This window comes from Magnolia sinica, chromosome 1, assembly GCF_029962835.1.
Source record: "Magnolia sinica isolate HGM2019 chromosome 1, MsV1, whole genome shotgun sequence".
NCBI lineage: Eukaryota > Viridiplantae > Streptophyta > Magnoliopsida > Magnoliales > Magnoliaceae > Magnolia > Magnolia sinica.
In genome coordinates, this window is record NC_080573.1 from 57,179,378 (window position 1) to 57,193,901 (window position 14,524).

The 14,524-nt window shown below is 35.8% G+C and overlaps 1 protein-coding gene and 1 pseudogene across 3 annotated transcripts; both read left to right on the forward strand.

Annotated features, from left to right (window-relative positions):
* LOC131246563 (peroxisomal ATPase PEX6-like) overlaps positions 1-14,301 on the forward strand; it is a 140,848-nt pseudogene extending 126,547 nt beyond the window's left edge.
* LOC131250384 (uncharacterized) lies at positions 2,067-3,770 on the forward strand. 3 transcript variants are annotated; one of them, XM_058250802.1, is made up of 4 exons: positions 2,067-2,208; positions 2,314-2,404; positions 2,847-2,890; positions 2,985-3,770. In XM_058250802.1, the coding sequence occupies exons 1-4, from the start codon at positions 2,083-2,085 to the stop codon at positions 3,054-3,056; spliced, it is 333 nt and encodes a 110-aa protein (XP_058106785.1). In that variant the 5' UTR covers positions 2,067-2,082; the 3' UTR covers positions 3,057-3,770. The 3 variants fall into 3 exon arrangements, 2 of the variants coding, with proteins under 2 accessions (XP_058106785.1, XP_058106786.1); XM_058250803.1 differs by having other exon boundaries at positions 2,988-3,770; XR_009173335.1 differs by having other exon boundaries at positions 2,292-2,404; positions 2,847-3,225.
* Positions 14,302-14,524: the final 223 nt, after the last annotated feature.

Here is a 14,524-nt window from a genome sequence, read left to right on the forward strand (position 1 = left end):
TGTTTATATTTTTTTTCTTGGGTTTCTTATTTTCTACTTTTAAAGGAGGTTTCTATGGATATTTCACATTTCCAGTGGTGGTATTTATGGAGTATTTAGGCTTCTCCCTTCTTTTTTTTATTTTTTTATTTTTAAACTAAGAAACTAGATTAGGCACATAACATGAGTCTTCAAAAAAACTCGAAGAAGGCCTGCAAATCCATTCGCATGTTTTCCTCAATGGGCTTGACTCAAGCCTGCAGACCAGGTTGTTGAATTTCTATGCGAAATCTGAAGAGATTGGGTATGCACGTGGGGTGTTTGATGAAATTCCTGAGAGGAATTTGATCACCTGGAGTGCAATGATTAGTGCGACTCAATCATTTCAAAATATGAGAACTTTGAATTAAAAACTTCATAATGATGAAAATTGTTAAAACCATCACAGCAAAATGAATGGTTCAAGCTACTTTGCATAACTAAACATGAAAAATTATACTTGAATCTATAACACTTTGAATTTCACAAGTTCGTTTCTCATGTTTAAATCACTATAAGAAAGATGGATGTTGTCGGTGGATTTCTATTTGCATCCAGCATACATCATCGGTAAAGGTCATTTATTTACTTTTCCTTAAGCGAAGCTCTACTCATATTCTGAACTCGTAGCAGTAAGAGCAAACTTTGTAGTGCATCCTAAATAGTTGGACTTCACGGTGAGTCATTCATCTTTTTCTTCTCTTCTTGCCTTTTTGTTTAATTGAATTCGATATACATTGTAGCTGCCAAGTGGTTGTCATGTGTGTGTGCGTGTGTGTGTGTGTGTGTGACTAGTTTTAAGTGCATTGCAAGCAGGTAGGACAGAGACATGCCTATGATAACTATAAAACAGAAAATGTTTAAAGTTATTTCCCCTTCTTTCCTTCTTGTACTGATTGTGGATGTAAGAAGGGAAAAAAAGAAGAAAAAGCAAATCTTCTCATTTACGAGTCTGCAATCTTTGTTTCAACTAAAATAATGCATTTACAACCTTTTAGGTCCTATTGTAGGAGTGAGTTCTTAATAGTGGTATCCAAGCAAGACCTAATCGTATTGGAGTAATATGCTAGTATGTTGCTTGACATAATAGTGGGATCATATGTTATTTTATTGTTCCCAAATGGAGTAACATGGTCATAACATGTTTGATTTTTCATGTTGATTTGCCTAGAAATGAACCTAAGGTAGCATTGGACATTGATGATTCAAGAATCTGGCCATTTTATAGGGTTGCAAATGGATCCATTCTCCAAAAATCAACCCATCCCAGATCAATTTTTAAGTGGGCCTTTGAACTGAGTTGAGATTTCTAGAGCTCTGCTTCCTTTATGGTATTTGGGCAAAATTTTCTTTTGCTATCCAATATTTCTCTATGGTTTGGAAGCAGTACAGTCTTAATGTATTTTTTAACTGCTTCAGGTGGATTTGAAATTTTCTCTATATACACATAAAAATAAAATAGGGCAATGGTCCTATGCCCCTAGATTTTAGATCGTACGAAAATTCATATTTATATTTTTTGTTTAATTATTTTGCTTATTCGATGCATCTGTTTTTAGAATTGTTAGTAGTCCCAAAAAACGAGGGTTTTTTGCATTTTTATACATAATTCCTTCTAAGCTTGCTTTTGAGTTTTTTTTTTTTTCATAGCTCTCTTATTTTATTCCTGGCAGCTGTATGATTAGATGGAAGGATATGTCACAACTCATTATCAATTGGAGAAAATCAAATTTTAGAATTTTTTGGGGATGATCTATGTCAATGTTTTACATCACATCACACTCTTCCTTGATTGGATTGGGGAAATCTAGTGCAGATTACACGAGGAGGGTTTTATTGGATTGGGGACAGTGATTTAAGAATTTTCTTTATGGTCACTAGTTGAAAGGTTAGAATTTTTCTACCTGGGAGTTTTTCAGGCCATCAGCCATCCATAGTGGGGCCCATCATCTCTTTGGGTCCCCATATTGAGAACCCAAGAAGACTAAATGTACTCTGATCATGCATTGTGTATCTTCAAATTTCTTTCATCACAATGAAACTTATATGTCTATAGAGTATGCAATGGATGGGCTTTTCTCAGTGAAATCATATGTCTTTATCTTTGAGGTCTTACTGCTGGAGATCATTAATGGCAAGAGGAACAACGACTGTTTCAGGGACGATCCTTCACAGAATTTGATAAGATATGTAAGTGCAAGTTTTCCTCCTTAACCCATGTATATCATCACTAACATTGCATCCAACTAAGCCATATTTTTCTGTAATAACAGCCTGCCCTTTTTGTGAACAAAGAGAGATAATTCAGAATTAGCAGAGACAGATGGGCTGGAAGGATATAAGCATTGCCACACCACTGACAAGTTGTTCAATAGAAAATTTGAAAGTATGATATTCAAACAAGAAGTGTTCTACTCCTGGCATATTGCTGTGTAGATTTTCTTTTGTACATTGTTCAAAAAACTTATGGCATGAGCTTGGCTGAGTTTACCTATTTAAAAAGCTGGAAAAACATTCCAAGTTGATGATTTACTTAGAGTATTAGTAGTTTCAACCCAACAAGTTTCTGGATTGTTGAAACTGAATTGAAACTTTCAGTTTCTTCTGAGAATTGCTGGCATTTTGTTTGGTATCATCTTTTTGTTGATTCAGTTAACTCCTTTACTGCTTCTAACATAAGCAAAACCCAATTGAAATTGATGAACTTTTGGCTTGTATTATTGGTTTCTACAGGTTTGTAATTGCAAGGTCCCCTTCATGGTTACACTTATAATTTGTTTTCTCTTTCTGTACCAATTTCTTCTGACTGAGGTTTACGAATGTTGTAGAGGCACCCGAACCAATGGAAAGAGATTTCATGTCCCAAATCATAGTGTCATTTTTTCTCTTGACCATTCAATTTCTTTGATACAATGTTCCTACTACTCCAATATATGTTTATTTATTTATTTTGTTCTTTTTGGTAGCAGAGATACTTGTTGGATTCTTTTGATTACACAACTGGCTCAAAGTATTTGTTGAAGTCAACCTACATCTAGATTTGGAGGTGTGGAGAAAGCATGTGCTTCTCTCCATAAGTAACCAATTTGCCATGCTGGCAGATGTCTGGCATGTACATGAGCTGCCTTGTGCATATGCCACTGGTCAAGATCATACCATGGGGTGTTCTTCACATACATAGATTGAGGGAGCAAGAAATTAGAAATCTGATATAGTAATGTGTGCCACAGAACCAGAAATCTAGAGTTCATGACAGTGTTGTATTCCAATTCATACTAGAAGAGCTGGTCTTTTAATTTGATTTTTTAATTGTAAATAATTTAAAGCAGAGGTAAACATGAATTCTATGATTTTTACAATCTGATGGTTATATATGGCATTGAAAGACTTTTTTTTTTGAATTTGGATAAGATGACTATCAGGTTCAATAGATTCCAAAAAACAACAAATCCCATCTGTCATATCCTCTTGATTAAACTAATTGTTCACAATTCAGCTCACTTGGGCATCCAAATGCAGCGTGCATGCCTTCACAAGATCAGTAACATTGTTTTCTAATATGTGCCACAAAAAAAAATGGATGTGGGCTTCTTTGCAGTTCTATTTGTCATTAAATTGTTTTTACTCCATGTTTTATATTTACTTGATATGGATTTATTGACAGTTTCCGGTAATGATTATTGTATTTCTCAAAACTGAGGTACTAATTCCCTACTTGAACTATTAGGATTACCTTCACTTCAACCATCCAACATTATTGTGCTAAGATTTCATCATCTGCTACAAGGTTGAACTTGGGGGAAAAAAAAAAAAACAAACTTGGAAGAAGCCTATTTATACTGTCACTTTCTTTTTGAGGAATAACAGAGCTTAATAACATATTTCCATATATCGCCTGAAAGCATGAATCCATATTATAACGTTTTTTTTTTGTCAAAGGTATTATGTTTTCCCATTTGTATCAAAATGTGAATTCTTTTCTTGCTTTCTTTGTCATTTTGTCATTTTTTCAGTTCCCGTTTCAATTTCTAAAAAAATCATCTTTTAGTTGATGGTTCGTAATTACCTTGAATTAGCACCATTTATCCTGTTGAGATTTGTTTATCCTTTTGTCATGCTCAATGTATTTAGACTCAAACTGTAAGCAATCTCTACTAACAGAAAATCACATACACACAACATAGAAGTACTTGTATCATAAAGATGGGATATTTGTATGTATGTGTAGGTGGGTCTTCTTAATGTGGACAGTTACTACAACTCCCTTCTTACTTTCATCAACAAATCTGTGGACGATGGATTCATCAAGCCCTATCAGCGCCACATAATCATGTTCGCACCAAACGCTAAAGAGTTGGTGCAGACACTAGAGGTCTTGGTGCCCTCCTTTCTATTCATCCACAAAGCGTGTTTGGGTCTCCTTTGTATTTTGTCCTGATTTGGTATTTCTTCAGATGGTAAGGCTTTAAGAACCCACCTCCCAAAATTTCTTCATTCTTTTAGCCATCCCCAGTTAGTTGGGATATTCAATATGATATTCAATACCATCTAATCGTTGTCCATATTTTTCCTAAACAATTGATATTTATATTCTATATTCTTTGACAGAGCTTATCAAATTAAAGTTTATATCTCACAACTACTGGTCACACTTATAAGAAGTAACAGGACACTTCAACCTAATCCAACTCAGGCTCAAATCATGGGCATACATATAATGAAAATTTATTCTTTCAATGTGTTTCATTCTTTAATTTTCATTTTATAGTCCATTTGGTTGGTTATTTGTTCCAATGCAAACCAGTAATATGCAGAATTCCACTTGTCATTTTATTTTTTGCAGATGCCAAAGTGCTTCATTGTTGTATGAATCATCAAGTATCCAGTGTTAGATGCTAATATCTTAGTTATGTCAGGTACGTAAGGTACATATGTATGAGATCCAAACCATTCATCTATTATGCCTAACTGTGGATACTCCATATGCCTGAAATCATAAAAACCAAATGATCCAGAGCCATGCCACTATTTTATCGGCTTTTCTTTTTATGCTTTTTTTTGTTGAATGTGAGTTCTTTATGAATTGTTCCTATTTTAAGGTACTTCTGACCAATCAACCCAAATGATTGATTTCTCATGGTGTAGATTGCTGAAGCTGCATGTTGAATTCTAATCTTAAAGGCTTTAAAACCTGAGCCCTCCTTCCACCAACAAATCCATCTCACCATTTGACATTCTTACCAGACATTGCATTAAGCCTTCTGTCACCCCATTTGCACACGAGCCATGTCCACTAGTGCAGGGTGACAGTTGCATTACTTTAGCATGTAAGCATTGGCTTTCTTTTGTGCTGCTTATTGTTTTTGTAACTTAATATCCAATTGTAATTTTGGAATGACAACAATCTATAATTTGTAGCTGAATTGGGCTTTCTTTGGAATTCTGATTTCATTTGGAATTTTAATTTCATTGTTGTATTTTTCATTCAGATGAGTTTGTAGGTCCCACATGTAGAGTATTATACATATCCATGGATGTGCTATATTTTTCATTATTGAATAATTTAGATGGGGATCTGCCAAGCTTTAGCATGGATGTGTCATATATTTTTTAGTATAAATTTGAATAGCTGTTGTAAATGTTGTACTCTTGTCATTATTCAATAATTCAGATGGGCATCTCCCTTCCAATACAACTTAAGTTGTTTTTCTTCTTTGTAGAAATTAAAAAGAGAACTCTGTTTGGGACATGGAGTTTGTTTTTCCTCACTTTCTCATTGCCTCCTATTGGAATGATGTTTGTGGCAATCTAGAGGATGTGTCCCGGTGAGCCCCCATTGTGGATGGGCCACGACCAAAACCCATGTTGATTGGATATGTTGCTAAGTATCATAAATGGAGTGTACAATGTTCATTTTTTTCAGTAGTCCAAAAGTCCATTATTAGCTGATTAGGGTTGTCCAGTCCATGTAGTTTTTGGGTTATGCCTGTGGTTTTAAATTTCTATTATGATGTGGTTGTGTAGCTGTATCAGTTGTATCTTGTCACCTTAAGGTACAATAAGGGTAGCCCCAATCAGCTGATATATGTTAGATTGTATTGGTCTGTATCGTATCAGTAATCGGGGAGGCTGAGACCGATATCTAATGTCTAAACCATGGTTGGGCTTGTATGCAATCTGAATAATAAGCAGACGGTTAGTGTTGGGATTTGGTGGCTCATATGGGCCTGCTCGTATTCTTCAGTGAGCAATGATATGGTGAGACTGATATCTAAGCTTATTGACCTTTACAAAGAAAGTGTTGAAGAATGGTCAAGAAAGGCAGGAGAACTTGAGGGTGTAATTAAGGCATTGGAAGTAAGGATGTTTCTGCAAGTCTTGTGCATTCTAATTCATTACATACTATCCAGAAGCTTATTTGAAGTCTTTTGATTTTGTATTGCACATCCAAACACATTTGAGTCAAGTTGATAATGATTACAAAGAGAAACTTTAGAAGGAAGAATTTGCCAGAAAAGATTCTGGTTATGTGTCCCAAGTGTGTTCATCTTCACGCTCTTAATGATTTGAGTTTCATCAATTCCAGGGTGGATTTTGGGGATTGGACAGAGAATAGCAGTGGAACATATAATAAGTGGGATGCAATATCCACAACACAGGTATTTCCATTGGTCCATGATATTTGTTCCATCATTCCTTGACTTCCTTTGTTCTGAGATATAAAGATGAAAAGAGAATTGCTTCTTTTCACTGGCTATGTAGATCCATAGATCTGCTTGTATTGTAGCTACTTTTCATGGTTAACTAAAACAAATGATGAATGCTTCCTTGTGTATAACATATTTCAGTGAAATTCATATTAGAGAACTTTTCATTGCATCAGCTAATCTATTAGGGAATATGATATCAGAATACAATGACTTATTATCCAAGACAAACATCATTGAGGTATATAGGTTTTTAGTAGATTCTACATTTTAATTATTCTTTTCTTTTACTTTGTGGCAGGTGCACATAGATGGATCCTCAAGCAGTACATTCAAAGTTATCCATGGTGTGGACCTAAAGTTATGGTTGATTTTTTATAGTAGATTGGGGTAACCTTTTAAATTGCATTAGGAAAGTGGTGGTCTCTTATTTTACTAGCAAGACCGCCCCCTCTTTTCGGTCTCTACATGTCGGTCCAGTCATCTCATGGTCTAGTAGGTGGTCAATACTCAACTGCTATTATATCCTTAGTTTTGTGCTTTTGCCTTTGCTCTTGAGTACCATAAGACACCAATGCCCTTGAATTTCAAAGATTGCCACCATTCCCTTTCTTCTCAGCACTTGGTTTGAGCCAATGGACTGCACATTTTGTAAAAGTTTGCATACAACTCATACATTTGTTCTTTATGCTACATGATATTCTGCTAGTTGAGATCCACAACTTACTGATTGCTCAAAATTTTTTGGGAACTGATAGGCGGCTGCAGTTCCATGGTGGCACGTTGGATTATCTTTTTTCCCTGTATGTGGATTTTTTGTAGGTTGACTACTTTAGATGATGTTTATCTAAGGTTTGCTAAGCCCCATGTGTGTGTAGGGCATACCATGTACAAGCTATAACATCTACCATCATGGCAGGCAAGTGGACTATTAGAAACAGGTGGATAGCTTAGAAAAATTCTGCATTTAAGTTGAGTGCAGAAAACATGGCCAGCTATTCAAATAAATGTGTCTCTTGATTTTCACTTAAACTGCAAATCATTTTTTTCAAGTGCCAGAGATCATGATCACCTATCAATAAAATATAAGCATATATGTGTATGCATGTAGATGTGCATGGACTAAAAAGAAAATAAATTAGATTGAGATTTAGGCGAAAAAAAACTATAAACATATATGAATTTGTATTTGGCCCTTTTTTTTAAATTTTTTTAAATTTTTATACTAAACCTCCTAATAGAGTAGTAAACCTCACCGTGTGACTGTGTGATTGTAATCCTTATGAATATTATTTGGCAGTGATAGTCGCCAACTACTGTTAGGTGTTTTTAGCTTTTCCCATTTCCAATTGTTATGAAGGACACTGATTATGTGGAGGAACTGAAGGAGGCTTTCAAGGTCTTTGACAAGGATCAAAATGGTTACATTTTTATTATAGAGGTAAGTTGTTTTCTTCCTCCCATGTAATGTGACTAGAAGTTAATGTGTAGTAATTATGTTCGTCAGACAACTATCTAATGAATGGGATGCTACCAGAATTGAGGCCTTGCATTGGATTGCAACACTTTTGGCAAGACATCGGGCTGAGGCAATCATTGATGATTTCTTGTTCATTTAAAACATCAGTTCGTGCATATGTACTTGCTGTACATTAATACTAGTAAATCATTTACTAGTTGTAAATGAGTTACCACCTTTTCCCCCTTTCCATTTCCTAGCCAAAAGCAGGAATTTCATTTGCTAGCAAGTGATTTATCTGCAAGAAGCCTCCAACAGCTCTTATGAACTTCAAATTTTCACTTTTTCATTGGTTTGTCTGGAGATTCAGTTTTTGAACCTTGTTTCTTTATCTATGTAGAGAAATAAGGTGTGGGTTTTCATTTACCCCAACAATATATGAGGTAATGCTTTGATATTTTGGAATGGTTTTCTTTGATTTTTTCTTTTGTTAATATTAGAGTGTAATTAAATTGAGAGTTGTTGTAGATGTTAATAGATTCTCAACTTTCTAAATTTGTTCCTTTACTACTATTATTGTGATAATTATGTAGAATATTCTTGCTTAGATTGTCAACACATCTTAAATACCATCCAGTTTCATCCATGTCACCTAAAGCAGATCATAGAATTGTAATTAATGAACCAAATTCACCACTGATATTGGTCACGTGTACACTTGAATGTCACATGTGAAGGGTGCATATGGTTGGACGGGCGTGGATAAAACACATGCATCAATGTAGGGCCAATAGATCTAATGGAATTCAAGTTACAACATTTGTTGCCTTGATAGTTTTTGACTTTTTAAGGATAGGATCAAATGATTGATTATTTTCCATGCATCAATTTATTGAATGCTACTTTTTGACTCTTTTTTTTTTTTTTTTTTTCTTGTGTAGGATTTTAATCAATTGTGCCTGAATTTAGGCCTACAAGCACTTCAGCCTTTTGACGCCACTTGTGCTACGAGTAGACCATATAGAGGAATTTATTTATTTATTTGAGACCATTTTTAATTTATTGTAATAAATATTATATATTTTTTTAGTATGAAGTGATATAAATTTTATTTAATATTCAGTTTTAATTGTATTGCATCATTTTTAATGTTTCAAATATTAAAAAAATGTAGGTTTTCAATTGAATTAATATATAATATAAAAATATTATTGGCCATCGGCACTTTCTATGAAAAAAAATGTTTAGAAATAGTACATTTAGCAGCGCTTGGAGAGATTTTTGGCAGCGCTTTTTACACTTCTGCCGGCGCTTCTGTCAGATATACCAGCAGCCACATAAGCGTTGGTAACGGCAGAATGAGCGCCGCTAAAAGTATACTAGCGCCGCTAAATCTTTTACTGGCACCCCCATTTATCGACATTTGCCTAGTGTCGGGAAAATACATGGTTTGCAAGTGCGGTGAGAATATGATGTGATATCCTACTTTCGAGAGCGGTCTTAGTTGTAATCGTCAATTAGAGCTTGGATTTTTTTTTTTCATGTATTAGTTCATATATCTTTCTACTGTGTCTAACATATTTGATGAATGATGTGTACAGTTGCATAAGATTTATTTTCATCTGGATTACATAAGCGGTCAGGTGTTCTTCTCTATGGTCCTCCTGGGACGGGCAAGGTAAGTTCAGAATATATTGTATATGGTTAATGGAATTAAGGTGAGCTAGGACGTTTCTGGTACTTCTGGATCGTATCTGCTCTCTAATTGAAACTATTTTCCATTACTCGTTTTCATATTATTGCATGAGCAAAGAATCTTCTTCCTCATACGTATTCTTCTTACAAAATATTCAGACATTATTGGCAAAGGCTGTTGCAACCGAGTGTTCCTTGAATTTTCTCAGTGTAAAGGGACCAGAATTGATCAATATGTACATTGGCGAATCAGAAAAAAAATGTTCGAGACATTTTTCAGAAGGTACATTCTCCTGTTAGAGGAAGTGAACTGATTCAGGAGACTTATGTTAGCTACTCGTAAGAATATGATCTTGAACTGAGATCATGTCTATTTGTCTGGTGGGCCTTACTGTTATTTTCCATGGTGTGGAAATCAGGCCTGTCCATTCATCAGGCAGGCCACAATTTTATGTTGAATGTGGATCGTCGGTCAAAATTTTAACCATGCACTTTATTTTGTTTTTTTTTTTACATGCATTTCCTACCTGATGAATGGACCTACCTAAGTTTGTATAATAGCAGATACATGGTTGTGTCCACTTGATGAATGTCCCTTGTCTCTAGCATGTGCCATAGTGGTAGATGCGGAAAAGAGGTTTAAAAATCCTACTTCCATGAGTAGCATTGCATCTCCTGATTCAGTGCTTAAATGAAGTGTTTTCTTCTACCAACAATTGCAACACCAACTCTTATCATCTACAGGCTAGATCAGCACGCCCGTGTGTTATTTTCTTTGATGAGCTCGATTCACTTGCTCCTGTTGGGGGAGCCTCAGGAGATTCTGGAGGAGTCATGGACAGAGTGGTTTCTCGGGTGACAATGCTTTTATAATTTGTAGATTGTGTCACAATGCTGCTTCTGATTTTATGCTTTCTTTTTCTTGAACATGTTTATTTTCTTTGACAGTATAATCCCCTGTTAAATTTTCTCTGACTGTGGTTTTCCTCCCTTGTTTCTAGATGCTTGCAGAGATAGATGGCCTAAACGAATCCACACAGGTTTGCTTGTTTTCTTTTTCTTATTTAAAACTTTCTTTTTGAAGAAGGATCATAACAATCGTTTGTCTCATCAGAACTTTGCTAGTCCCCCACACACTTGTACTTATGACCACGTCCAACCCCGTATGTGCATAGGAAATGCATGTTTTTGCAAACTGGCCCTCACCATTAAGGTTACTTGGCCAGAAATCAGGCTGGTCCACTCATCATGTGGGCCATTCATGTATGAAAACCATGGTATTAAAAAAAAGGTTACCTTATGGCCATAATGGCCATCATGTAACAGTAATGGCGGTGAACATTATGCGATATGGGGCTCTGTTACTGCCAAATTGAAAATAAAAAGGCCTGTAACAGGTCGATTCCTTGAAAAAAAAATATCAACCGTTCTAGGGTTGTACAGCCGTTGCGCCCGTATCGTAAAAGCCATAACGCTGTCTTACTGTTATTGAATACTTTGATGAAAACAGTGGATAATTTATTATTATTATTTTTTTTTTTGTAGCTTCTCCATATTCAGTGTACATGTATGGCCCACCCAAGCATAAATTTTTTGGTCAGTTCAACTTCGTGGTGGCTTCTAGATGATGCATTCAGATACCCCGCATGTATGCCTACTTGTGCTGCATTAGAAGGTGCATGTGGGTTTGGAAAGCGTTGTTTTATCATTGTCCTCATTTTACTTCTTATCCGCCCATTACCCTTTCTTTCTGCATCTTCACGATTTGTTTATTATAGGAGCAAGTAATAGACCAGATCTTATTGACCCAACACTCCTGCGCCCTGGCCGGTTTGATAAGTTACTGTACGTTGGAGTAAACTCTGATGCTACTTACAGAGAGCAGTCAGTTCTTATCCAGATTTGTACATTGTTCTGTTCATCATGGTTTTATATCTGGCACTCTCTATTTGATCTATCCTCTCATTCCAGGGTCCTTGCTATGCTTACACGCAAATTTAAATTGCACGATAATGTTTCTCTTTTATCCATTGCGAAGAGGTGCCCTCCAAACTTTAATGGTGTGGACATGTATGCATTATGTGCAGATGCATGGTTTCATTCTGCAAAGTGCAAGGTAATTTTTGTTGACGTTATAATTAACCCAATAGATCTTTCCTCTTCTTTTTTTTTTTTTCCTCCATTTTTTGGTAGGCTTGTCAAGGGAACCAATTTACCTGAAGAGATAAATGTTGAACCTATCACATGTTCAGTCTATCACATGGAGAGATTGAAGAGGCAATTTATAGAACATGTGCTCTTAAAATTTAAGGCCCACTCATAAGGGGGACCACTGCTGTGTTGAAAATCAGACTGTCATTGTTTTTCTAACCATTGATTATCCTCTAGCACGTATGGCCTGTCTAATGAGTGGATTTTCTTGATTTTTGGGTATGTGCACATTCACGGTTACTGCCCAATGATGAGGAGACCTGGATCCTGCTAATGGCTGCCATGAATTGCCTTTTCAATGTTGTCCTACGTATCACCATAGCACTACTCATCACAAAAACCTGGTTTATTGGCACGTGTTGTTATTTGTAATTGCAATTGCTATTCTTGTTATTTGTAATTTTAATTGCATAAAGGAATTATTTTGTTTCTAGTGCCTGACTTGTTTGATTGTTTAAGAAATGCAGAATTGCGCAAATAAAATGTTGGCACCTATTGATTGAATAGTTAGTCATGCAGGATATGACCATTGGATTGTCACGATCAGTTGACAATCTCAATCTTAATTCACGAAAAACAACCTGATTCACAGATTTTATATCTTACATGTATCACAGCATTAAACCATCTAGTTTTGATTAGCATCACATATCGGATACTACACATTTCACATAGAATTAGCGTATCATCACACCATACTAGTGTTGCGCATAAAACCCTGTTAAGTTTTGAGAAAATACCTCCAAAGTTTAGATACTCTCTTAAAAATATCACCTCACCCTCTTCTAAATTCATATCATTTATATTAATACATTAGAATAGAGAAGTCTTGAAACCCTGAACTCCACGCAAAACCTAGTTGAGTCAAGGTAACTTGTTGCGGCAACGGTGGGCGTAACAGCCGATATGTCCCCTGTATCGGTCAAATATTTTTTTTCCTTACTAAAAATAAAATCCATTAAATCCAAAAAAAATCTAAATATTCCAAACATGCATTCATTTATATTTTTGACCATGTTTATGGTAGAGTAACAATCCACTCTTTGGTGAGAAAGCTGTATCGGACCGTTTAATGAATTAATGAACTTGACAACCTAGAATTGACTGTAAAACTCATATATTCAGGTTTCTAACTATCTAATAGCAGTGATAGAAATATTAGAACGAATGTTATATCAAAATATCTCAAATATGTAGGTGATTGCTATTATTTACCAAAAATAGTATACATTACATACTTAAAGAATGAAGACATGCATGTTGCATAAATTACAATGTACATTCCATTTAAAGTCTTCAACATACCAGAGACTTTTGTGTCCTATCATGTGATCCATGTCTTGTCATCCTTAAGAAAAAAAATAGTATTGTTTGATTAACTCCCTTGCGACTTGATTAATGATAACATTAACTTGATTCTTTGTTAGGGAAGTTATTTTAAGCACAAGTCTGGTAATGTGAAGTGTGCTTGCTTGGTGAATGTGTGGGTATATAAACACTTACCTTAAATACACACACACACACACACACACACACACACACACACACACACCCCAACAAAATGAAAATCTGCTTTGTTGTAGTTGCTCGAACTCCACATCCTCATCATCACCAAGCTGCGACTGTGGAATGGGTGCTTTATATCTATAATATCCAATATCAGAAAGAAAGACTAGATTAATGAAACTAGAGAACGATTGGTCCTGACCAAGCAACAACTCTGATCTCAAGTAAGGATATCCATAAGTGCCAGTTAAACAGTCATACTGCTGTTGTCGTACTCTAACCGCTGAGATTGAGAATGTGTTTATGACGAATAACTTCGATTTAGATTTGGATATCTATATCCATATGGAACATGTTGATCAAGGGGACTACTCCAACATGAATGTGACGGAACAAACCTTGAATAATCCCATTGGCCAAAAGAGTAGCCATAAAGCCCATGCTGATGTTCCGAACCTCCCAGTGCTTTACTGGTACCAACCTCCTCCTCCCTTGGCTGGCTATATCATGAATCAATATACTCATAAGTCCGACCTCACAAACCCCGTCGATGCTCATCAGCCTCCTGATCTGTATATGGTTGTATGGTGTGATGAGCAACACCAGAAGTGGGACCAACATCAAGTGTGTCACCATCACTACCATGATCATATGTCTCAGTCTCGCTACTACTACTGCTCTTACTCTTCTGTTGAGGCAGGTTAAGGGTGAAATCTACCCCTTTCTAGGTCCAACACAGGTGCACGACTCTCTTGTTGTGCCTTAAGTACCACTGGGTCATCCACATCCAATTCTTCACTACCCTCTTCTACATGTTTCTCTCCATTTCTTCCAATCAAGGCAAATGCGAGTTGTCCTCATCATAAATATTGTCAAAGTTTATTGTACAATAGTCCATGTCACCGTCAGTTGCTGTAATGATCATATG

Coding starts and splice junctions, on each gene's coding strand:
- LOC131250384 (XM_058250802.1), top strand. CDS start 2,083: ATGGATGGGCTTTTCTCAGTGAAATCATATGTCTTTATCTTTGAGGTC. Junction 2,209..2,313: donor CACAGAATTTGATAAGATAT/GTAAGTGCAAGT, acceptor TTGTGAACAAAG/AGAGATAATTCAGAATTAGC. Junction 2,405..2,846: donor GTTCAATAGAAAATTTGAAA/GTATGATATTCA, acceptor CGAATGTTGTAG/AGGCACCCGAACCAATGGAA.